This window comes from Rhea americana, unplaced genomic scaffold (genome assembly GCF_003343005.1).
Source record: "Rhea americana isolate MKP2758 unplaced genomic scaffold, rheAme1 scaffold_139, whole genome shotgun sequence".
NCBI lineage: Eukaryota > Metazoa > Chordata > Aves > Rheiformes > Rheidae > Rhea > Rhea americana.
The window spans coordinates 966,681-989,241 of record NW_028185472.1 but is presented as its reverse complement, the minus strand read 5'-3'; the positions used below and the strand labels follow the sequence as shown (position 1 = coordinate 989,241).

Genomic DNA, 22,561 nt, shown 5'->3' with positions numbered 1-22,561 from the left:
CTAGAGCTTTTTGAATAAGAAGAATGGGCTAGACATTTTTTGAGGGCAAGGTGCTTTATCATAACACACAAAGCACATGCGACTCCTTCCTTTTATTTTCTCTCTCTCCAGGAAACTCTATCAGTGCAGTTTGCTTTTCTCAAAGTACTGGAGAGATTTGCAGTCTGATCGCATTCCAAGTTGAGAATTCTGTTCTTAACCCCACTGAATGCTGCAGTAAACATCTCCTTACTGCTGACCACCTCCTCTAGCTTAATATATTTGAAAGTTTTTTTTTTTTTGAGAGTTCTGAGATTGTTTGCACCTTCTCTCCAAGGACCGTTCAGCTTTTTGCTCTGTCATGTAACCTGTTTTTTTTAACAGGCTGTTGAAGCTGTGTTGAATACATGCTTGTTTACCGTTGAGAAATCGCTAGGGCATTTTATTCTTTTCTATATGGGAGAGCAGGGAAAGAGATGATCTTTCTTTGAAAGCACTTCATTGTAATAGTATGCGACCATGTATTGGTTGATAAGAAACCATGTTTCATCTTCCTTCTCGGTCTCCAAATGTTATACTGTATATATGTTTGTGTGTGTGTGTGTGTATAAATACATATCTTTTTATTAAAAGAGCAAACCTGTGAAAATTAAAGAACTGCTGTAGGAAGGCTGTAGTGGAGAGGTGGTTCTTCGGATGTATGTTTGTTTTATTTTAAATATATGTCTTTGAACATGGGTTAGGGTTACGTATAGGGTACACGTTCTTGATTTGGAGTAAAAACATCTTTTGATGCTGTGTGTTTTGTAAAGAACATCCAGTTTGCAAAGTTCAGTGCTTGTAAAATATAAGATAACTTGAGCAAGTAATTTGCATTTTAATGCTATGTAAGGATAGCCTTTTCCCTTCTTTTGATGATCAGCACTATGTCATTCAGCAGCTGAGTTTAGCTGTTGATATTTCTGATCACTGTTGTCAATTCCGCAACTTTTCATTCCTGGGCTTTTCTACTCTTTTTTTTTTTTTCTTTTGTTTTCTTTTTGTAACTTATATGATAGGATGGAGGAAGTAAGTTTTAAATGTGCAGGAACCAAACTTCATGGCAATTTCCTGTAAACTCCTGTTTTATGCCCTGGTCTTGTGTGAGCGTCGAAATCAGAGAGGTTTGTGCTGATTTACATCATCTGTGCAATTGGCCCTTTCTGTATAAGCAGGTTGAATAACATTTGACAATGAGATACTGTATTTGGGGAGATGGAAACAGTGTTGGATGGAAACAGGGCAGTGGTGGGGGCAATCCCACCAATGATAGCTTCCAGCTCAGATTGCTGACTGGCTATTTTGAGGGCATGGTTGTGATTTCTACTCTTGTCAAAAATGATGACAAGAGGGATAAAGTACCAGGAAATAAGCTTTAAAACTGAGGGGAAATATGGTCTCCATCCTGGTTTTGCTCTTGCATCTGGAATTTTAAAATGAGTTAAGTGGGCAAAAGTAAGGCCACTGGGGTGCAGTTTATTTCAGAAGGTGCCTTTCGGTCTCATTCTTCTGATGCTACTGAAGCACTGTTTAAATCCTGATTCAATGTGGTAATTAAGTATAAGGCAAAATCCAGTGGCTTGCTGACTGTGGTTGGGCTGCATGTCTACTGACTAGAAAGCTTGGTAGTGAAGTTTGGAGCTACTGTGCTTACTACTATTAATAGATGAGTAACTGAATCTTACAAACTCCACTGAGTCCTGCAAGCTTTTGGCTACTGAATTATGGACTTGATGATCTGTTAGCAGTTGTGTGATCAGAAAGAAGCATATGTTTATATCTTCTCACTGATGAAGCTTTGGCTTTTGCTCTGCTTTTCTCCTGCTGTCTGTTTGGTGTAGCAAAGTATGATTAACCCTAGGGACAGAATTGGTGCAATTGTTATGAAATAATTATTAGAGGTTAATGTCTCTCTCTTGCTTTCTCTCAAGGCCAGAAAAACCCAATAATAATGAAAAAGGTCTGGAGGTAAAGGGTAGATCCCAGTAAGGGAGCATAGTAAATGGCACTTAAGCATCCCCATAGAACTGGATAAAATAAGGAGAGAGATTGTCCCAAAACTACTTTTTATTCTGTGCTTCTGTAGTGCTCTGTGTTTTTTCTTTTAAGAGTATTGATTTGCGATAGTTGCTTAGCAGTGAATTTTGCTTACTTTTCTAATTGGTTCTTTAGAAAAAATGTTTTTATTTTCATTTATAATCTCAATGTTGCTCTGCTTTCATTGACCTGTTGCTGCCCAGATGGGATACAAAACTCCTGGGATGCCAAATGCCAGCCTTTAAAACACAGTTGATCTAATGTGTGCTAAGATACTGGGTTTTGTGTTTTTAGCTCCTTACAGTTGTCAATGTTCCCTAGCCCAAGGAAGTTTAAAACTATAATTGTTTCTGAAAAACAAAACCAAAAAGCCCTACCTAASTACACAGAGGAGGCTCTCCATTATTGTTGAACATACATCTTTTCAACAATCTCCCATAGTGGAAAGCACTTTAATAGCACAGATAATATTGGACTGRCATTCTTTGCATATTCTATTGAATGCTTCTGAAATCCTCTCTGGGCTAAATATCCAATTCATTTCACTTTTTTTAAAAAATTAAAAATATACTGAAGGGTTACTAACATATGGGACACCAGCAAACAAGGGTAGATTTGAAGAACAAAAACCAAACCAAAAACATCAGATGTCAGTAAAACTCCTGATGATGGTAAGACTGTTTTGAAGTTCAAGGTTTCTGCTGAGGACAGACAGAAATGTGGGCTTCTGAGCATTTTTTTTTTTTWAAGTCACCCATTTTTATGAGATTATCCTCTTTTTCTTTTTTTCCCCTCTTGTACATGTGTGTCTCAGTTGTCACTCTAGTCTCCTAAATGATGTATTTTTAACTGGCTTAAACATTCTTAATATCAGATTAATTAAAATCATTTTCTCACAGAATGCAGTATGTAACTATTACACTTGACAATAAAACATTGTAGCTATAACTTGATTTTTCTGTGATAAGCCACTTTACTCCAGCTTTTTGTCGTGTTCTTTTCTGCCTTTCTCTCTTTCCCTTCTCTTCCTTTCCTGCCCAAATACAACCAAAAATATCTACTGGGGGATTGTTCCTGTTTCCTGGGCACATTTTGAAGATGCAAACTGAAATATATAATAGCTATTACTGGACATTGTTAAAATACTTAATTGTGGGGAGGCTCATCATTCTCCAATGAGCCCTGTGGACTTGAAGAGATTTCTGTAGTTTTGATAGAAGACTCTAAATTTCTGTAGCAGATCCATGGGTTATTTTACAGGTAGATATGAAACTTTTGGCTTTCTATTGCTAACTAATCACAGTAAGGTTTGTTCCCCCAGCCCTGCAGTTTTTTTCTTGTGGAGCTTGACCTACAAATAGGCACATCTATATCCACTTATACTAAATAAATATCCTGAATGATTATTATTATTAATTTTCTAGTTTACAAGTTGTGGTCTCATTGAATTGTTACTTTCCTTTAGCTTGCTTGGCTGAGAGTTTCCCTTTTTTCTGGGTAAATTTCCCTTTTCTTGCTGTTCTTCTTCCTCTTCCCCCTATCCCTTTTCCTTGGTGCTGTTGCTTGGTTAGCTATGATACTAGTAGTAAAAGACCCTCTCAGTGGCAGTTTTCCACAGTGTGTAACTAGATTTGTGAGCATGTCACTTCCTTAGAAAGCCTGAGGATTTGGGAGCTTGTTTCCCAGCCCTATCCTGACCTATTTTAGTGTTCTGACTCTTCTGATAAACTCTTGCTGTAGTATTGTTGTTCCAGAGGAGTTTGCTAGTGCTGCTGTACCTAAGCTTGTGTCATTCTTTCCATAATAACCATGGATTTTTGCCAGGATTTATTACTTACCCAGAAAAATTCTGTTTCAGCTGATTCTCAGTGTAGGATATCTCAGCAAGCATAATATTTATGCTTAATTTGGTTTGAACTGGCTTTGTCACTTTTATAAAATAGAGGAGAGTAAAAAAGGAAATTTTGACACTGCATGTTCTTGAAAATCCCACGAAGACAGGCATTTAAAACATTTTATGGCCTATTAGTGTCTCGTGTCAGCTGCTGGGTTGTGCCTTGAGTTATTTGACCAAAAAAAGTCAAAACAGCCTAGCTGATATGGTGGGAGAAGAAGGATCCCAGGGACTGCCCTAGCAGTTGTAGAGTCCAAGGCGCTGATTTGCCAGTGGAGCTGACTTGCCTAGGGAGGGCTGCAGGGCAATGCCTCTCTGGGGGAGTTGGATAAGCAGCTTTAGCTGCACAGCTGCTGCCTTTACTTTTTACTTCCGCTGCCTAAGCAGCAGTGCTCTGGGACTAGTGGCTAAATAGATCTTCATCCTGCTAGCCTTTTTTKGGGGGGAGTCTCTTACTCTTACAGTACTGTGCAGACCTTTGGATGGCCTGCACATTACTGAGGGGTGAGGGTTGCACYTGTCGGCAAGCTAAAGGACAGGGGTGTAGTTCTGAATCATGTGTGAAGTTGAAAGTGCTAGTTTTGTCCGGTAATCTCGGTGTAGTCATGGGTCTCCCCCATGGGAAACCACATCAGCTATGAAATAGAGCCACAGGTTGCRGCGAAGGGGTGGATGTTGAGCTGGAGCCCCTTTAATATCCTAAAAAAGACAGTTGCTTACAGAAAATACTTCAGTGGGGCCCTGTGGCTTACAGACTTCTTCACCTGACTTCATTGAGCTTCAGGGCAAGCTGTAAGCCTCTCTTAGTGAGAGACTTGAGGAGAGGGCTTTTATTCGAGGGTAATTTTTGGTGCGTTTGGGGTATTTGTTCATCCTTTTTGTTTCAGASTGCTTTTAATGTTTAATTTGACTTAGCTAGTTTTATCTTTTTTAGTTTTGCTTTTAAATCAGAAATTGTGGCAGTTATTTTGGTGTAAACTCCTACATAGTCTGCATTTGTGCGYTTACGTATACAAGTGCAGGATTGTCATAGCTGTATGATATAGCCCAAAGTCAACTTTTAATAGCCAGATTTTTTTTTCTTTTCTTTTCTTTTTTTTCTTTCTCTCTCTCTCTCTCTTTTTTTTTTACATTTACAGACAGATTCTCAACTGTTCCAAATTGATTACTGGATTAGTCTTAAGGAATAACTAAATTAACGTGAATTTGAGCTTGGATGTTTTGGCATGAAAGCTGTCCTTCAGAGCAGTGAAGATATGTCAAAATAGCCTTGTCTTGGTTGGGTGTTCARGAGGCCAGTTTAATTTGTATTAAAGAGAACAATAGCCTAATCTGAGAGTGGTTAGTCCCATTTTCAAGRCAAGTTACCTTTTACTAGCCTTGAATAGATCTAGAAGATAATGCTGGTCCAAGATGGTTCCTGCGTTGTCTTTGGGTGTGTTCCTTTTAATAATTTGTGCCCCATCCAAGATCTACTGAAGATGCTCCAGTGAATTTAGTGGAGTTATAGCCCTGTAAATCAGGGAAGATGTAGGAGGGAGGAAATACTTTGGTTTTATAGTCTGAAAATTCAAGTGCAGAAATTRTGGGATTCCCTGCAGGAACAGGGACTGCTGATGTTGGGACAGCTGTATTGGGTGTTGTTTCTGTCCCCTGCTCCTTTTGTCCTTCTTCATTTCTGCAGGGGTGGTTCCAGGTGTCCTTCAAATATTTCAAGCTACTACAGGTGAGCCAGATCAGAGAACTAATTTGACTGAAAAATGATCTGGCCAAAAATAGATATTTGGTCAGATCAGTTTGTCAGCCTGATTCCCCAGCTGCTTGTGCAGATAGTTTCTTTTGTGTCTGCATTTCTCTGGCTTCAGTTGTTTGTCAATAGCTGCTTCATCACCCAGCCTGAACTGCCACAAATTACAGACTGACTTGTTAAGGAAAACCAAAATGAATGGCAATTTACATTCATACRTTCGCCTGTGAACTGTGGCAGCTCAGCTGCTGCTTCTGCTTCTTCAGGAGCAGCTGACCCATACATATATGGTTTTATATATAAAGGAGCCTCCTCCCCAACAGAATAAACAGAGGCTAATAATGATATATGCTGCTATGAGCAGAATGGTTTAAATAAATGCTGTGGCTCAGAACAGGAGAAGYTCTTGTGGTATGCCTAAGGCTGTGCTAGAACTGGAAGTCTGGCTTAATCAGGATGCAGTATGTACATCTAGACCAGAGCCTTTTAAGCCTGAGTTTATTCTGAGGCACGTGTGCCTGGGATAACTGTACAGCTGTCTCTTCCTCCTTTGCTGAGATGATGGCGCAGCTGCCTGTGAGGCAGCTACTGCAGCTTACAGCTGAGCATCTTTTATTTATTTATTTACTTATTTATTATTTATTTATTTATTTTTACTAACGGGAGAGCAGGGCATTGTGCAGAAGCTGAGAAACATGACAGCAATTACAAATGTTTCCTCATTGTTCCCAGAGTGGACACCATTCTTTTTTGTAAAAGAAGGCATGAAGCTTTTTGTTCTCCCATGTGATCAGAACGCACATTCATTTCTCTCCTCTGAGGCTTGTAGCACAACTGCATAGCTAGTGCTGTATTCTTCAGATCTGAGGTGCTAGAATAAACCAAGTTATGGAAACTCTGGTTAAGTGTGGGCTCTGCAAGACCAAATAGATGCCTCTTCGCTCTGCTTTCAGAGTGCCAGTGGTAACAGGACTTAGCTTACATGTAAGTCAGTGCAAATGCCTGGCTGGCACCAGTCCAATGCTACTGGTCTAATAAAGCACTAGGGAAGATACCTGACTAATGTGGTTGAGAGCTTGTTCAGGTCAAAGCCTTGCTAACACAGGCAGAGCTGAAATGGCTGTATTGGCATGGGGAAAGCAATATTGTTGTGTTTGAGAGACTGGCCTGAGGTGGTTATGCATAGGAACAGCTGTTTTGCGTTTGTACCCCTGGCATGACTAATCTGCAACCTGAATATATTTCTCTAGGTAATATTTACCAGCTGCCAGCTGAGTGTCCTCTTCTGATTGGACAGTTTTTCTCCTGACTGCACCCTCAACTTCTCATGGAGACTTTCCGTGTTGCTGCTCCGTTTTGATCTGGTCCTTTCCAGTTGATAACTGCTGCTAAAGTCTCAATTTAGACTACTTAAATTGGCTYCACGTGGTTAGGTGAAATGACAGGGAAAATGCAGCAGGGATTGAAAAAGGGAAAAGCGTCCAAAATCTTAATCTGGTGTCATTCTAAGTCTGTCTACATTCTTATTTTAATTTATTGACAGAAATGAACTTCAGGTCACTTAACTCTATTCTTTCCTGTCTACCAGACTTTAAAAAGGAAGTTCAATTTTAGTCCTTGTGGAAATTGCTTACTTAGGTGGGTAATTGGTTGTTTCTGAATGTGATTTTAGGATATTAAGTTGAAATAACTGGGCATGCAAGCATGATCTGCAGTTGTAAATGCTTGTAACAACCAGGCTGCTGTCCAACTTTGAAAGATAATGGTAATACGTTATGTAGAGGCAATACTACTGAAAGACAATCTCRTAAAGGACTTTCCTTCCACCCTCTTCAGTTGTGGTTTGAATTGTTGTATGTTAACATGTTTTGAGGGTGTACAGATCTGTGTATGTGTGTATAGATCTGTATGGTAGAACRGAAAAGAAGCAAAAATAAAACCAAACCTTTCTGGGATTTACAAAGAGTTGTTATTCCTTCTGTTCCTAAAGCCAACCATTTATTGTGATTTAATTTGTTTGYATCTCTGCTTTCTTTTTTTCAGATACATGTATTGGACTGACTGGGGTGAAACCCCCAGAATAGAACGAGCAGGAATGGACAGCAGCACCCGAAAAATAATTGTTGATTCAGATATTTATTGGCCAAATGGACTCACAATAGATCTTGATGAGCAGAAACTTTACTGGGCTGATGCAAAACTGAGTTTCATTCATAGAGCAAATTTGGATGGTTCCTTTAGGTAAGTGTCCTTTACTTAATACTATGTTGTGGATCATTTTTCCTCCAGCATTCATTTTGAACTGAGTCATTTACAGTAATCTAGAATAATGTCAGAACCTTATTGTTCTTGCTGAACTCAACTGTTAATAACCTTGCAAAAATAAAACAGCCTCTCATGCTCATAAAACTAATTTTTAAAGTGAAAGTAAGTGTTTGCATCATCATTTCACTGGAGACTGTTCATAGCTGCCTTCTACAGCATGGTTTTTCTTCTTTAGGTTCATGTTTATCTTTAAAATAATGAGATGCTTATCAGTGACCTTAGGCAATCTAACATTTAACTAGTGCTACTAGGATTTTACAATATTGTTACTGTAATTTTTTCAACAGTATTTTRAGAGATGCTTATCCTTGGCCCTATCCAAAGATGTTCTTTGTGCATGCCTATAAATCAACTAAATTCAGCTTATTTCAGACTGAGTTAACTGGAAGTTACTTTTCCTTAAGGCTTAGTAGAAAGCACAGCATGGCTATTTTGTTCAGTGGGCTCTGGTCCCAATGTCCATATTGGCTTTGGCGACTGGAGAGAGAGAGAGAGAGAGAGAGAGGTGACTCTTCAGACAGGCCAGACCTAGATGTTTCAGTTTGAACCTTAAATTCTCTCCACTGGTTGATGGGTAGGTTGTGCAAGTCCTGAAGGCCTAATGTCATCTGCCTGTGAAATGTCCTGCCAAGGAAGCAAGTTTCTGCATCCTGGACTGGCTCTGGTCTTCAGGTAGTTTAAAGGAATAGTCTGTTGAATAGTTGGTTTACTGAGTGTTCCACAGCAACTGATTTACATATGATTAATAAAATGCTGCTTGGTCTGATTGGATGAGAAAACCAGAATGATGCTGCCTTAAATATGGCCTGCCCAGCTATTTGGGTCACAGGCTTTGGTGTTCAAGAAAGGYCAAAGTAAATGCTTGGGTTTCATTGATTGATAGTGGCCTTGCAGTGCATCATTTCTATTGATGTAATTTGCTATTCTTTTCCTGAAAAGAAACTGACACTGTATTCCTGCAATAAAGTAATGAGTTTTCTAAAAAGCAAATTAGATAATTGTTGCCATTACATAAGGGAGTGGAATCTATTGCTTTGCGCTGAAGTAAAGAATAGAAATATTGAGAACTCCATTATCCAGCTTGAATCTTCTTGTCCTGAAACACAGCTTTGGATGCTGATATTTTGGCACTCATTCTAAAGAAATCAGCTCTGAGGAAATAAACAGAGGAATGCTGAAATATGGTAAAACACAATTTGAAYGGTGACTTGTCTGAAGGTCGCTATCGCAGTGTGTCAACAACCCCCTAAGGCAAATTGGAAATTACAATGACTTCTATATAGGGCAGATGATCTATGTATTTTAAAGCATCTAAAAATTCTCTCTTCTCACTTTGCATTGATGAAAATTGAGAGGTTTTTTATGTATATCCGTGTAATAGAGTAATATGCCTCTCCACCAAAATACTGCGTTTTTCATGGTCTTTTCTAATTTTTTTTGAACAGAAATGTATTTTATACCCAATTCTCATACTCATAAAAGATGGATGACATTATTGACATCCTTTGTAAAACACTCTCATCCTTATAAAACACTCAGTTCCATTGATAGGTTTAGCTCAGTTGGTTAGAGCGTGGTGCTGCTAATGCCAAGGTCGCGGATTCAGTCCCCATATGGGCTACACTGAGGGTTGGACTAGATAGTCCTCTCCAGAGGTCCCTTCCAACCTTACCATTCTATGAATCTATGATAGTGCTATGTAAGAGCTAGATAATGGAGGCATGGTGCCGATTCATAGACCGAAAGAAATTGGTATCTGAAAATTCAAAATCAAAAATTTCAAACATATAACGTAAGTATGTTTCTGTAGTTTAGGAGTGGTAGCAGAGGGGACCAGTCTGGTTCTGCAGTTCTTGTGCACATACAAATTGTTTAAAAGTTACTTGAAAACATGTTTGTATCAGAACTTAAAGTTGTAACTAGTAAGAATAATTTATTTTGCTTTTATTAAGGAAGAGAAAGACCACCTGAAAGGTGTCTTTTGAACATACACTAATCCTAGCAATCTGACTGAATTACTTTTGACAGATTAGTGCATGTCCACCTCTGTGTTCCTGACCCCCATGCAGTTTTATACTGTATCATAAATGAAATTGATATTTTAGGAGAAAAATTAATGTATGCACCATTTTGGATGCAAAAACACTTTTCATACATTGATGTACGTTTCTTGCGTATTTTACTTTCAATGGTTGGAGGGAGTAAATACACACTTAGTGTCAGGCTATTCCAATGCAGGATGCATTCTGGAAAAGTCTTTGTATTTATCCAACTGTATGGGGACTTTTAAAGCATTGTCTAGTATAATAGCTAATGTCATTTAGCTGCGCATATTTTCATGTATATTTTATGTCACTATATGATAAAACTTCCTTCTTAAAAAGTTATGCATATTTATAAGACCTCATGAATATTGATCTGAATTTTAAGAATTTAAAAAAAAAACTTTTTTTTTTTTTATTTATTCTTTTCTCCTTTCCACTTTCAATGTTGAAACGGAAAGCTGGAACTCTTTTTAGGTTCTGGTGGCAATGTAGACTTCTGTTATTCTTCAAAGCTGAAAATAACTTTGGAATCAAATTGGAAGAAAAGTGGGCTGCTTAATGTGTGAATGGGTGTATGAGAGAGAGGTGGCCTCTGTTCTTTAAACAGAGCAAATGACATTTCACCCTGACTTGTCAACAAAGAAATCTTGTGGTATTTCAAACACTTTTACTCCTTCTATCCCAGAATCACTTCAGGTTTCAAATAAAATGGAAATTTGCATTCTGCATAGTGCATTAAAGTTAGTGGAGCAATCTGTCTTTTATATGTTAGCAAGCTATGAGTATGTCAACTGGAACTGTTTCAATAGTTCCAGAGATGTAATTATGGGAGAGAAGGAAACTTAATATCTAGAATGATAGAAATAGGGAAGATATATAGTGGAAAACAACTGCTACAACACTAGAAATTCAATTCAGCCGTTGCTGCGAGTAATAAAGAAGTAACAGCAAAGGTGAGAGTGGAAAGGGAAAGAGAAACCCGTATTTCTATTTTTTCAACTGTGTTTTATGATGAGAGAACTAGTATAATTTGAAGGATAGAAATTTCAGAGCAGTTTTAATTTCACCTCTGAAACAGAAGGTAGAAGAATTGTTCTTTTTCTTGCAAATACTTGTTTGCATATGTCAGTCTTGCAAACCTGACCTTTATGTGCATAACGTTTGTGAATATATGAAGAATTTGAGGGGGATTTTTTTTTCCAGGAAAATGCAGGTGCTGCCATTGCTGATAAAAATGAAACAGAATTCTTTCCCTGTCAAGTGGTAGCTGACCTTTTTTAACCTCTAGGGAAACAATGCAAATGCAGATCTGATTATAGGTATATGAAAATATGTTCCTCACTTTCCTTCAGGATGATGTTGAGACTTTACCTTTCTTAAAGTTATATGATGAAAATTCTGAATACTGGTTTGCCATGTCAGAACACCAGTGTGTGTGTAAATTCATTAAATATGCATTTCTTCTAGATTTCTGTAAAAACTGTCTGAATTTTTCTGTGTGCTTACTACTTTTATCACGAGATGAATTACTGGTTCCAATCTGTTTGTTAAAAGAAGATAATTCCTAGATGAGTCTTTTAAAACACAGACATTTTTTCTACATGTATCTAGTGGAAGCTCTGTATGTTAATCCTTGCTCTTTCTTTGATCTAGGCAAAAAGTTGTTGAAGGTAGTCTTACTCATCCATTTGCACTGACATTGTCTGGAGACACTTTGTATTGGACAGACTGGCAGACACGCTCCATTCATGCATGTAACAAAAGGACGGGAGAGAAAAGGAGAGAAATACTGAGTGCCCTATATTCACCAATGGACATCCAAGTCTTGAGTCCAGATCGACAGCCATACTGTATGTTTTACTTTTCCCTAAGCTTCTCAAATGACTGTTCTTTTTTTTTATGAGGAAAAGCATTAATCATAAAAATGTTTAGTGAATCAAGTTTTAGGGTTTCAAAACCTTGCCAAAGAATTAGTTTTTCAAAGCTTGAGTACCTGAGACCATTACTGTTCTTTGAAAATGCCAGCCTGAATCAATATGARCTCATTTATCACACCAGTTGGTAATAAAATCCAAAATCCAGTGCAGCGTTTTAGTGACATCTTTCGGTTTAGATATCTGAATGAGAATGATAAACTTGCTTGTCATCTTTTAAAATATCATTATTTTAAAGACAGCTGAAAAATGCATCTCATTACATATATAATAAATATGTCAATGAAATATATAATAATAATAAATAATAATGTAATATAACATGATATATTATATTATAATGTTATAATGTTGCACCTATGAACACATTTTCTGCTGTCCAGAATTGATCCTGATTATCTTTAATATGTAACAAACAGTTAATGAGTGTTTAAGTATGAGAGGGACTTGGTTCTTAGCTTTTATAGGAAACAGATATTGTGCTTCTATTTTCTTTTTCTTTGTGTATGATGCTTCTTCAATAGAAGCCATGTGTGGAGAATGTAGAATTGAAAGAGTCTGTATGTATTTTGTGTATGCATGTGGTTTCTAAGGGCGATTTGTCTAGGCTTGATTGGTAAGGTTGTGAGAATCAGGAGTAGCAGAAGCAAAGGCAGAGATCGAAAAACAAGAATGAAAATGCATATAATGCAACAGCCATAGGAATAATCATCTCTTGCTTAGGACACATACTCTTGCCATTCGGATGGGCTTACTCATTTAGGCCAAGTGTAAAGGCTGCTTTCCTAAAAGTAATGTTTATAGGAACGGTAAAGTGTATAGGATGTCAGTAAACAGATTTGAAAGTAAACAAAAGGAGTCTGGAGATCCTCTTGGGGATGGAACAGGTGCAAGTTTTCACTGAGGCTGTCAGGTTTACCCAGCAGCCTGGTTTATCTYGGAGCTCCATGTAGGAGTTGGCATACTGAATGCTTGTCATTGCTCTTAGCTCAGGGAATGTCCTGCCCTTGGGTCATAGTATTTCTGGGCCAATCACAAAGAAAATGTAGTGCATAAGGAAACAGCATCTGCTGAAAATAGCTCGGATGCCACTGACTTCACTAAGATCAGGTTCAGATTCTTTCCTCCCTCTTTTTTTTTTTTTTCTCCCCTGTTTGTGACTGACAGTGGAAGTAACAGGAGCCAAATTAACTGTATATCTTGTATTTTTATATTAAAGCAATTCAAATGCGCATTCAAAGCATGATGATTTGGAGAAATCTTGCATAGCCTGTGGTTGTTGTCTTTTTCTTTCTTTCTTTTAAGCTGACAATGTTCTCCATAACTAAAGGAGACAGTTTCATCTCTTGCATTTTTGTTCCAGGTAAACGAGAGGACTTTACCTTCTCCCGCCTGCTCTCCCTCCCTCCTCCTCCCCCAACCAAAAAAAAAGTCTTAAGCTTTCAAAACTGCTGAGGAACTGTGAGGAAAGATGAAGTATTTGTAATCTACTTTTCCTAAAGTTGAAGTAATAGCTAAAGGGCTTTGTGTGTTGCCTTTCTGTATTTCTTAGTAATTCAGGAATATGTCTTGCTGTGAAAGGTTTGTGGTGGAAAAAAGATCTTTCCAATATCCAGAACTACTGCAATTTACAAATTCCTAGACTTTTCCCTTTTTCTCAGAACTGCACACTTCTCCACTCACAACCCTGGCTGTCCTTTTTTTTCATGCTGCTTAGCAGGCCAGACTTTGTCAAAGTAACTGGTATCCAAAGTTCTTAGCAATGTGCAGCTTTAGAAACATTGATAGAACTGTTTAGCAAGAAAGTGCTGAGCTGCTAATTCTTTCAAGAACATCTTTTGAATGTGCATCTMCATTTAGACACCCCGCAAGAGTTGCTTTTGTTGGAGGGAGGGTGAGTATGAAATATGCCTTATTTTGTGGTTCTTCTGTCTTTTAGCACTAAAGCTGGTGTCAGTCAGTTCAGATCTGTAATTTTTTCCTTATGGAGKGAGGAAGGCTTGAGGGTTCCAGTAAAAAGAAGAAAATAAAAACAAAAATTGTTTTTGYTTTTTTGTTTCTTGAAGTTCATACCCCATGCGAAGAAAACAATGGTGGTTGCTCTCATCTGTGCCTGCTGTCTCCAAGAGACCCCTTCTACAGTTGCGCCTGTCCCACGGGTGTGCAGCTAGAAGATGACGGCAGGACTTGCAAATCAGGTAGGAACTTCTTGGCTTTTCTACAGTAGCTGCATTAGCTTGAGTTGGGTTTGGTACTTAAAAGTTGTTGCTTAAAAGTTGAGTCTTAACAAGGTGAGTTGAGAGGAACTACTTACACACTGAAATTTCACTGTGGCCCAGGTGAAGAACTCAGGAATCTTGTATCCAAGTCTCCTACCAAGTTAAACACGCAGAGGGTRATTTTTATGAACTGGACTCATGAACTGCATCAATAATTGGAAGCTCTTGTTCCTTTTGACCATATTATGTTTTGTCAGTTCTCTGTAGGAGTGAAGTTGTATGTGAAGGCCATTGGTGATGCAATTTAYTGCAAGGAAGCTGTTGTAGGACTTCCTCCCATTTGGGTAGTGGACTATAGGCAGATGTTTGCTCCTTCCCATTCATTGGCCAATAGCTACTGAYGTAGTAGCACTGACCCAACTGTAGCTTTCCAGTTGCATCTCAAAGAACAATTTGCTTGTGATACATTCTGGACACAGATGTGCCAGAACAATTGGTCAAAGTCTATGCCCCCTCTCTGCTATTTCAGAGGTAACTCCGTAGGTTGCCCCGCTTCAGTTAGTTTTATAAAGAAGTAATCTGTGTGGTAAAATGATAAATTAGTATTTAAACTAAAAACCTCATTCTTTTGCTGCTGAAGGTTAATTATCCCTCTCTTTCCCTTTGGGCTGCTCCTTGTGGAGAGAGATGCAAGGTAATATACAGGGGAAATTTTCTTGATGGGTCTAGGTTTTCAGGCCTTATATTTAATTTTACACAGAGGCAAGGCTTTATTCCAAGAAACTTGTAAAGTTTGCTGCTTGATATAATTGGGCTAGAGAAAATAGTATTCCAGATGGCCATTCTCTGTCACTCAAAGTAGAGGGTGAGTCTTGCACGTTACCAGTAGAAGTCTGTATAGAGAACAATAGCTAGAGTGCATGCTTGAATTGATGAGTACGACCGTGTGTGTATTTTGTGTCCATGAGCTCAGTGAGTCAAGATGTATTTTAAAAATGCATCTTATGAAAATGAGGGTTTAACACTGATGTGGCTGGAAGGCTCTAGGAGGTRAGGTTTTGAAGAAAGTTCTGCCAGCGGGCTGAAAGACACTGTGCTGAAAGACACTGCTGTCTCTGAGTTGCATTTTCACAACACTAGCCAAAGAGTATAGTCATTTTCTGATGTGGCTTGATTCCTCTGAGTTCTAGAGCAAGCATAATAGGCTGCTTTCATTTGTGAACTTGAAGCAGAATTTGAACACTGAACCTCCAGGGTTTAAGGGCCAGCTTCATTAGCTCATCCTGCTGCAATTGAAAGGCTTATAAGGTAGTTTTTGCAGCTGCTGAAAGACCTTTCTTTTGCCTTCTTCCAGCCTTGGAAAGTTTCCCTTTCACAGCTTTTAAAAAACATTGCTGAATGCTCAGGACAACCTTTTTAGACGTTCATATTGACCTTGTGTTTCTGACAGTGAGGAATGAAGGTCAGTCTGCTTTTGGCATTTTGGCGGATAGCACAAACAGGAGTGACTGCTTATACTGTGCTTTCACCTTTCTATTGTCGGGCCAGACAATTTGTAAAGAGTGCTCTGTCAAAGGAGGGCAAAAATGTGGGATGGGAACAGGAAGTCTGATTTTGCATAAGAATGTGGCCTTTTGGTTTAGTTTTATGGATTATTTCTTTCCCAAGCTCCACATCTTTTGTGGTCCTGTCTACCTTATGCCAACATCCGTGTGCTTCTCTTTCCACTCTTATTAATTAACTCCTTGTTTGCAAGGAACTGACTTTTTGTTCTTTGCACAAGTCCTTTGTAGTAAAGTTGTGTTGGGAACTAYGGATGCAACAGTGTTGACCACCTCTCCATTTTGTTCCCTGTTGGCTTGGGCAAAAGTGCAAAAGTACTAAATCACTTATCAGCTTATTTGACTTCAGGTTTGTAAGTGAGTTGAAAAAATAGTACTAAGAATTTGTCTGTAGGAGGAAAAGGTATTCTCAGTCTTCAAAATCTGTACCCACATGGGGAGTTTACTGGTACAAATATAGCTATGTAATGTTACTTGTATAGCTCTGTCAGTAGGTATTCCTGTGTAGAAAAGCCCTTTAGGCTTGTAAGTGATTTCAGCTCTCTTGGGTCCTAAAGAACATATGTATACAGAATATTCAGATATGAGAGCTCTGTAGCTCTTTGCGGAGTAGGTGTTTTGCATGGTGATGAGCCTTGGTAATCAAGGAGGTAAGAATTCAGTGGCAGGCTCTGCTGCTATTGGCTTTGTTATGAGTTATGTCTTTATGCATGGAAACTCCAAAACTGGATTTTTGTTCTAATTCTAAGCATAAAACTGCTGGTTTGCTGAACCTATGGGAATTGTATCTACATAAATGAATAGTTTCTTATTCTGTAATTTTGACTTCCAGTGCTCTTGCTCTTGCTTTCTTTGTGGTTCTACACAGTTACTCTGTATATATGGATAGTTTGCAACTGGSATCAAGTGCAAGTACAAATGTCTATTTGTTTTGTGCAGGTAGCTGCTTTGCTGTTGCTTCTCTTCAGACCTGTGGTATTACTCTGTTTTGCTCTGTTTGTGTGTGGTTTTGTGTTCACTGACAACATGGGCTAGTACTTATAAAGTACCCAGAGAACTGCTTGCATAGAGCTGTTTGCAGTACAAGAACATGTTTTGTACTTGAAAAGGGGTAAAAGGCTGTAATTACAAGGTTAGCACGAAAACAAAGTGCCAGTTGCCTGAAGTTTTTGTTATTTGATTTCTCCTGTCCATCCCCTGGCCCCCAACATGTGTAGCTGAGTTAGTAGCAGAGGGAGATTAGTGCAATATTTGAAAGGCGTTGCCAGAGTGGTTCCAGTCCCTCTCCCAGTCTTGACAGGCTTGTTTTTCAGTGTGCTTCTATTCTGAAGGTACAGCCAAGGTGAGTGTTTTTCTGGCTGCTGTAGAGTCAGGGTGAAGAGGTTGCAACCCCATATCTACTCACCATTTTAGCAAAGCTATTTCCTAAAGCAGTTTCGTGAAAATGCTCTGGGCTTGCTTGAGGCCCCCAGATCAACAAGCAGATGCTGGTAAATTTGGAATGCAAATCAGCTGCCTCTGACTATGCCCTTAGTAAAGTAAGCATTCAAACTAAGATTTTTGTGATTATTTAAAAGTTGTGTTGGACAGCTACTTTCCAGAAAGAGGGCAAGGAATCATGGCTGGAGATACTGAAAGCAGATAGGTCCTAATCAGTGTAACACTAACAGCTGGGAGTCTTGAAAGTTTAGTGCAATCCTGAGGTCATTTTGTAGCCTGTATTTTGGTCAGGAGTGCATGCATGAAAGCAATGTGTGTGTGAGGAGAGCACACTGATGGGTGACCTGCTAGTTAAGGTCAGCAGATTGATCACCGTGTTTGTCAGTAAAAGGCAATAATTCTCATAACAAAGTTAACCTGACCTAGTTGCCTCTACAAAAGTATTTTCTGTTGCTGTGAACAAGAATTAAGTAGCCTAGGAAAAAACGTTAAGCATTTTCTATTTAAAAACTTTGGAGTTTTCTATATGCCTGCCTTCTCCTTTTTATCTTTCACTCTTTCCATTTTCCTGTTTGAGGTGGGGATGGGGGGAAAAGACGTGACATCCCTCCTCCCTGATAAAACTAGCATTCTTGTATATTTGAAAAAAGGCTGTTTTTTCCAGTTGGTCAGCCTTTATCTAAAAAGTGACATTTCATTTTTATACTGCAGGTCTCTGAGCAGAGCTGTAGCAGCAGTTGGGCTATTTTTACTGCTGTTCTGATTTTAAAATATGCTCTTTCTTATTGTGCCCMAATACAGAATTTTAGAATTCTTTTAGAATTTTGTGTTTGAACCTGACCTTGCCCATCGCAAATCGCAATTTGTAATGCCTGTAAGGCATTATGTGACTTTTTAGTGTGACATGCCTGTGGAGAGTGGCCTTGCAGGAGCTGCTGTTAGGACCTTGTAACTTCCAGGAAAGACTGAACTCTGAAATTTCTTTTTTCAAAACAGGGGCTTCACTTCCATTAGATTAGATGATCTTCATATATATTTTTAAGCTCTCTTGCCTCTTCCCTCCCTCCCTCCTCTTTTTTTTTAAGCTCTTGAAATTATAATAGTATGAAAAATTTTTCAGCCTCCAAGAAATGAGGCAAAAGAAGTTTGATGCCCATAAGAAGCAATCTTGACAAAGTTAGGAGCTACTGAAACAGGAATTTTTAGAGGAATGATAGTGTAGCTGGGAGTTGATTGTCTTATGGAATATGAATTTTATTGGAACCAAAAGCATTCATTGTTCAGTGAAACTGATTCCACAAAAGACTTGCTAATTATATGAAGGTCTGATGTCATGTGGAAGGTTAGTTTATCTTCACTAACCTCTTTAGGATTTTAATTGCCTCTTAATAAGCAACTCCTGGCTTTTGCTTGGGACAACAAAGGAAAGGTAGGATTATTTTGTTAACAATTTCATATGGCAAGGTTAAGAACTGGCTGACTTTTTAGGCAAAAATAGACATGTGTATCGTAGCAAGTTCAAGTTTCTTTAAAGGCCATAAGACAAAAATACAATGATCTTGTCTTGTATGCTGTCTGATGAAGGCAACAGGGCGTTATCTGCATTTGTGCTGTCCATAACTTCTGCTTGAGCAATGGCATGCGACTTTGAGAAGAGAACAAGGGCTTAGTTGCTACCATTTAAAAGGGATGTGTAATTCTGCCTAGTTGGCTCTTTGTTCATGCAGTTATCAGATTGTAAACCTGCTTTAATTACTCTTCAGTTTCTTATTTCAGAAGTTTTCTCAGAGGTGAGCTGCAGTGCAGAAATTTTAAATGTTTGGGAACCTTCCTTGTGTCATTTTGCTGACTTGTAACTGCCCTGAGGTTCTTTGTTTGTTGAAGCATCACATTTATCTTTAACAAAATTGTTTTGATTCCCAGGTCTTTTTCTTTTTTGTCTGTGAGGGCTCCTTTCATGACGGTGTTCSTTCTCCTTTCGTCCTGAGATTCCCTTTGTAGGATTTAGTGAATTCAGTTGTTGACTTAGAAGTGGTTTGAATTGTCAGAAAGAAGACATAGTTAGTATCATGTCTCCAATAGTAAACCATATGAATCTTTCTAACCTTGCAGTGCAGAGTTTTGAGGTCATAGCTGCATGTCATCTCCTTTGTTTTTTAAGAATGAGCAGCTTCATCCTCCTCATGCTTTTTATTCTGGCAGTCTTTTCCCTTGGCTTGTTTTCCTTGGTACACAGTGAACAGAATGAATTAATCTTATTTATGACCACAGCTCTGGTACAGCTTTGATATAATTTGCACAACTTGATGTGAATATTCCCAGACGAAATAGAAACCAGGATCTTTCCATCTTGTTCTACTTTCTTGGAGTGGATTTGCTTTGCTCTGCTAGAAAGACGTGCAGTCTCAAAATGTTGGATGACTCTCCTTGCTTTTTCCTTCCCTCCTTTGGCTTGCCATGTGGTTCAGTTTAATCACATTCAAATAAGTGTAGAGGATTGTGGTATATCTTGTCAGCTAATTGTGATTAAACCCTGATTGCAGTCTCATATCATAGGTCTCTGTATGCATCCTTCCAAAATTGAGTCCCTTTTTGTAAATAGAGTTCAACAGCCTAGGGGKTTTTTTCCTTGTTTGTTTTTTGCATTTCTAGAAAATACATAATTTTTTGCTGTATTCAGTGTTGCTGGCATAGAGCTATTGCTGCAGGCCTTCTAAACGAACATCAAAAGCCTCATCTTTTTTCTTAAAASTGGATATGACTTCTTGTTTACCAATAAATAGTCCCTCTGGCTTCTTAAATTCCCTCCTTTGAAAATACAAAACTAAGCAGCAAAGGATGTCACTCTCATTGCACATCATTTTCTGGTGTCATGATACCAAATGAGTCAACCAGATTTGGACTAAAATTACTTTACTGAATCTAAAAACCTGTCATCTGTGGCTGATACCACAAACTGTTTTGAGTGAAAGCTCAAAACTGTATTCCTCCCACCCACGTTTTAACTCTGACTACACAGTTTTAATGAGTAGAAGAAACTAGGACTTCAGCTCATCTTATTTTTAATAAAGCTGTTAACTTCAGTTGAGGCATGCAGAGCTATGTAAGCTGAGAATTGGTCCAGGATCCACGTARTTTCTGGAAGCTGTGTACCCCAAGACTTTAAAACCATTTTTCAATTTCATATTTGTTTCTCAAAAAATGTGTAATACTTTGCTGCAGTATATGGGTAAAATAGTTCAATTAAAACTACAGAGTCTTACTCATGGCATAACTTCATTATAACTGTTTTATTTGGCCTATGTATCATTAGTTTTTTTTAATCTGTTCTACTAAAATTTTGTAATCAGTAGCTGTGACATCTTTTATCTTGCCTAAGTTTTGGAGGGAAGGGATTTGTTTCTGTAAAGTTATCTGTTTAATTTTGCAGTTTACCTATATTTCACTTTCCAAAATAGAGCAAGTTCTTTGCCTCTATTTTATCAGCTCATTCTGTACTAGGTGGTTTCTGTTTCCTATGCAAGCTGTGGCTGGATGTAATTCTAATAAATTAAACATTCCTCTGAATGTTATACCCATTTGTTATATCTAAATTCCTGTCATATTAAATTTAAATCTCCTTTGAGAAGGGACTTTTTGTGCTCACTTTCACAAAACAAAACAAAAAACCTTTTCGTGTATTTCTGCAGGCATCGTTTAAATTGAAATCTCTAGGAAGTTTAATTTTATACATTTTTTTTTCCTGTCTGTGTAAGGAAAAAAAAACTGAGTCTCTGCTTTTTTGTCCTTGAAAGCAGGAGTAGAGGCCTGCTGATAAGAAGGCATGTGAGCAGTTGGGCTGCAAGTGTATTTGCGTGCCGCATGAACAGYAGATTGTGGCACTGTACATTAAGTGCAACTGAAGCAAGTCTTTGATGGGAGGAAGCATTTGGGGATAGATTGCACCAGTAGTCTCCCCTCCTTGTTAGACTGCTATATGTTCTGATGTTAAGYTCAGGACCTGATCTTTAAGGCTGTTAAGAGCTTGATGTCCACCAGTGTGAGAAATCTCTTTGCTCGTGACCTCCAAGATTGCTGTGCTCTCCGAAAAGTGTACTTGGCACTTTGAAGCTGTTATGCAAAGGAGTGATCCATGGAACTAACACTAAGTATCGACTACAGTATATAATTTTAATCCTCTGAGCACTGCTGCAGTATAAATCTAAGTATACTGAGCACAACCATCCCCAACTGAGCTATAAAAATGTAAATTATTTTCTGCAGTAACCGATGACAAGGAATTCGGCTGCAAAAGCAACAGTATAGTAATGGTACCATAGTTTCTACTTGCTGTGGTATTGTACTAAACCGGGAAAATAAAATGTCTGTATACTGTAAACAGCTTTTCAACCTTGATGCTGTGCTTAAAATACTTGATAATAGATTATTTCTATCAGAGGTCTATGCCCAAGGAATGCGAGAAAATTTTAGCTAGTTAATATGTTGGGGATAAATAAGTTTCCTCCTCCTCCTGATGATTTGGTTTGTGATTTAACAGAGGGGGACACATAAGGCAGAAATAAAGGGAATATGAGTATTTACATCCCTTGAATGCACAGATCCTTTTGGTAACTGCAGCTGAATCATAGAATCGGTAAGGTTGGAAGGGACCTCTGGAGATCATCTAGTCCAACCTCCCTGCTCAGCAGGGTCACCTAGAGCATGTTAGACAGGGTCGTGTCCAGGTGGGCCTTGAGTATCTCCAGAGAAGGAGACTCCACAACCTCTCTGGGCAACCTGTGCCAGTGCTCCGTCACTCTCACAGTGAAGAAACTCCCCCTCACGATCAGGCAGAACTTCCTGTGGTTCAGTTTSTGCCCATTGCCTCTTGTCTTGTCACACGGGGCAACTGAAAAGAGTTTGTCCTCGTCCCCTTGACACCCTCCCTTCAGGTACTTGTACACATTGATAAGATCCCCCCTCAGGCTTCTCTTCTCCAGGATAAACAGGCCCAGCTCTCACAGCTGTTCCTCATAGGGCAGGTGCTCCAGCCCTCTGATCATCTTTGTAGCCCTSTGCTGGACTCTCTCCAGTAGCTCCATGTCTCTCTCATACTGAGGAGCCCAGAAGTGGACACAGGACTCGAGATGAGGCCTCMCCAGGGCTGAGGAGAGGGGCAGGATCACCTCCCTCGACCTGCTGGCAACACTCTTCCTAATGCACCCCAGGATACCGTTGGCCTTCCTGGCTGCAAGGGCACCTTGCTGCCTCATGGTCAACTTGTCATCCACCAGCACTCCCAGGTCTTTCTCTGCAGAGCTGCTCTCCAGAAGGTCAGCCCCCAGCTTGTACTGGTGCCTA

The 22,561-nt window shown here is 38.9% G+C and overlaps 1 protein-coding gene across 2 annotated transcripts in view; it reads left to right on the top strand.

Moving 5' to 3' along the window:
* Window positions 1–22,561, top strand: part of LRP5 (LDL receptor related protein 5) — a 168,685-nt gene that overhangs the window by 48,687 nt on the left and 97,437 nt on the right. For both annotated transcript variants that reach the window (XM_085298442.1, XM_085298441.1), the window contains exons 3-5: window positions 7,740–7,937; window positions 11,720–11,916; window positions 14,067–14,198. In XM_085298442.1, the coding sequence (XP_085154568.1) occupies window positions 7,740–7,937; window positions 11,720–11,916; window positions 14,067–14,198 (527 nt within the window). The remainder of the gene's footprint in view (window positions 1–7,739; window positions 7,938–11,719; window positions 11,917–14,066; window positions 14,199–22,561) is intronic.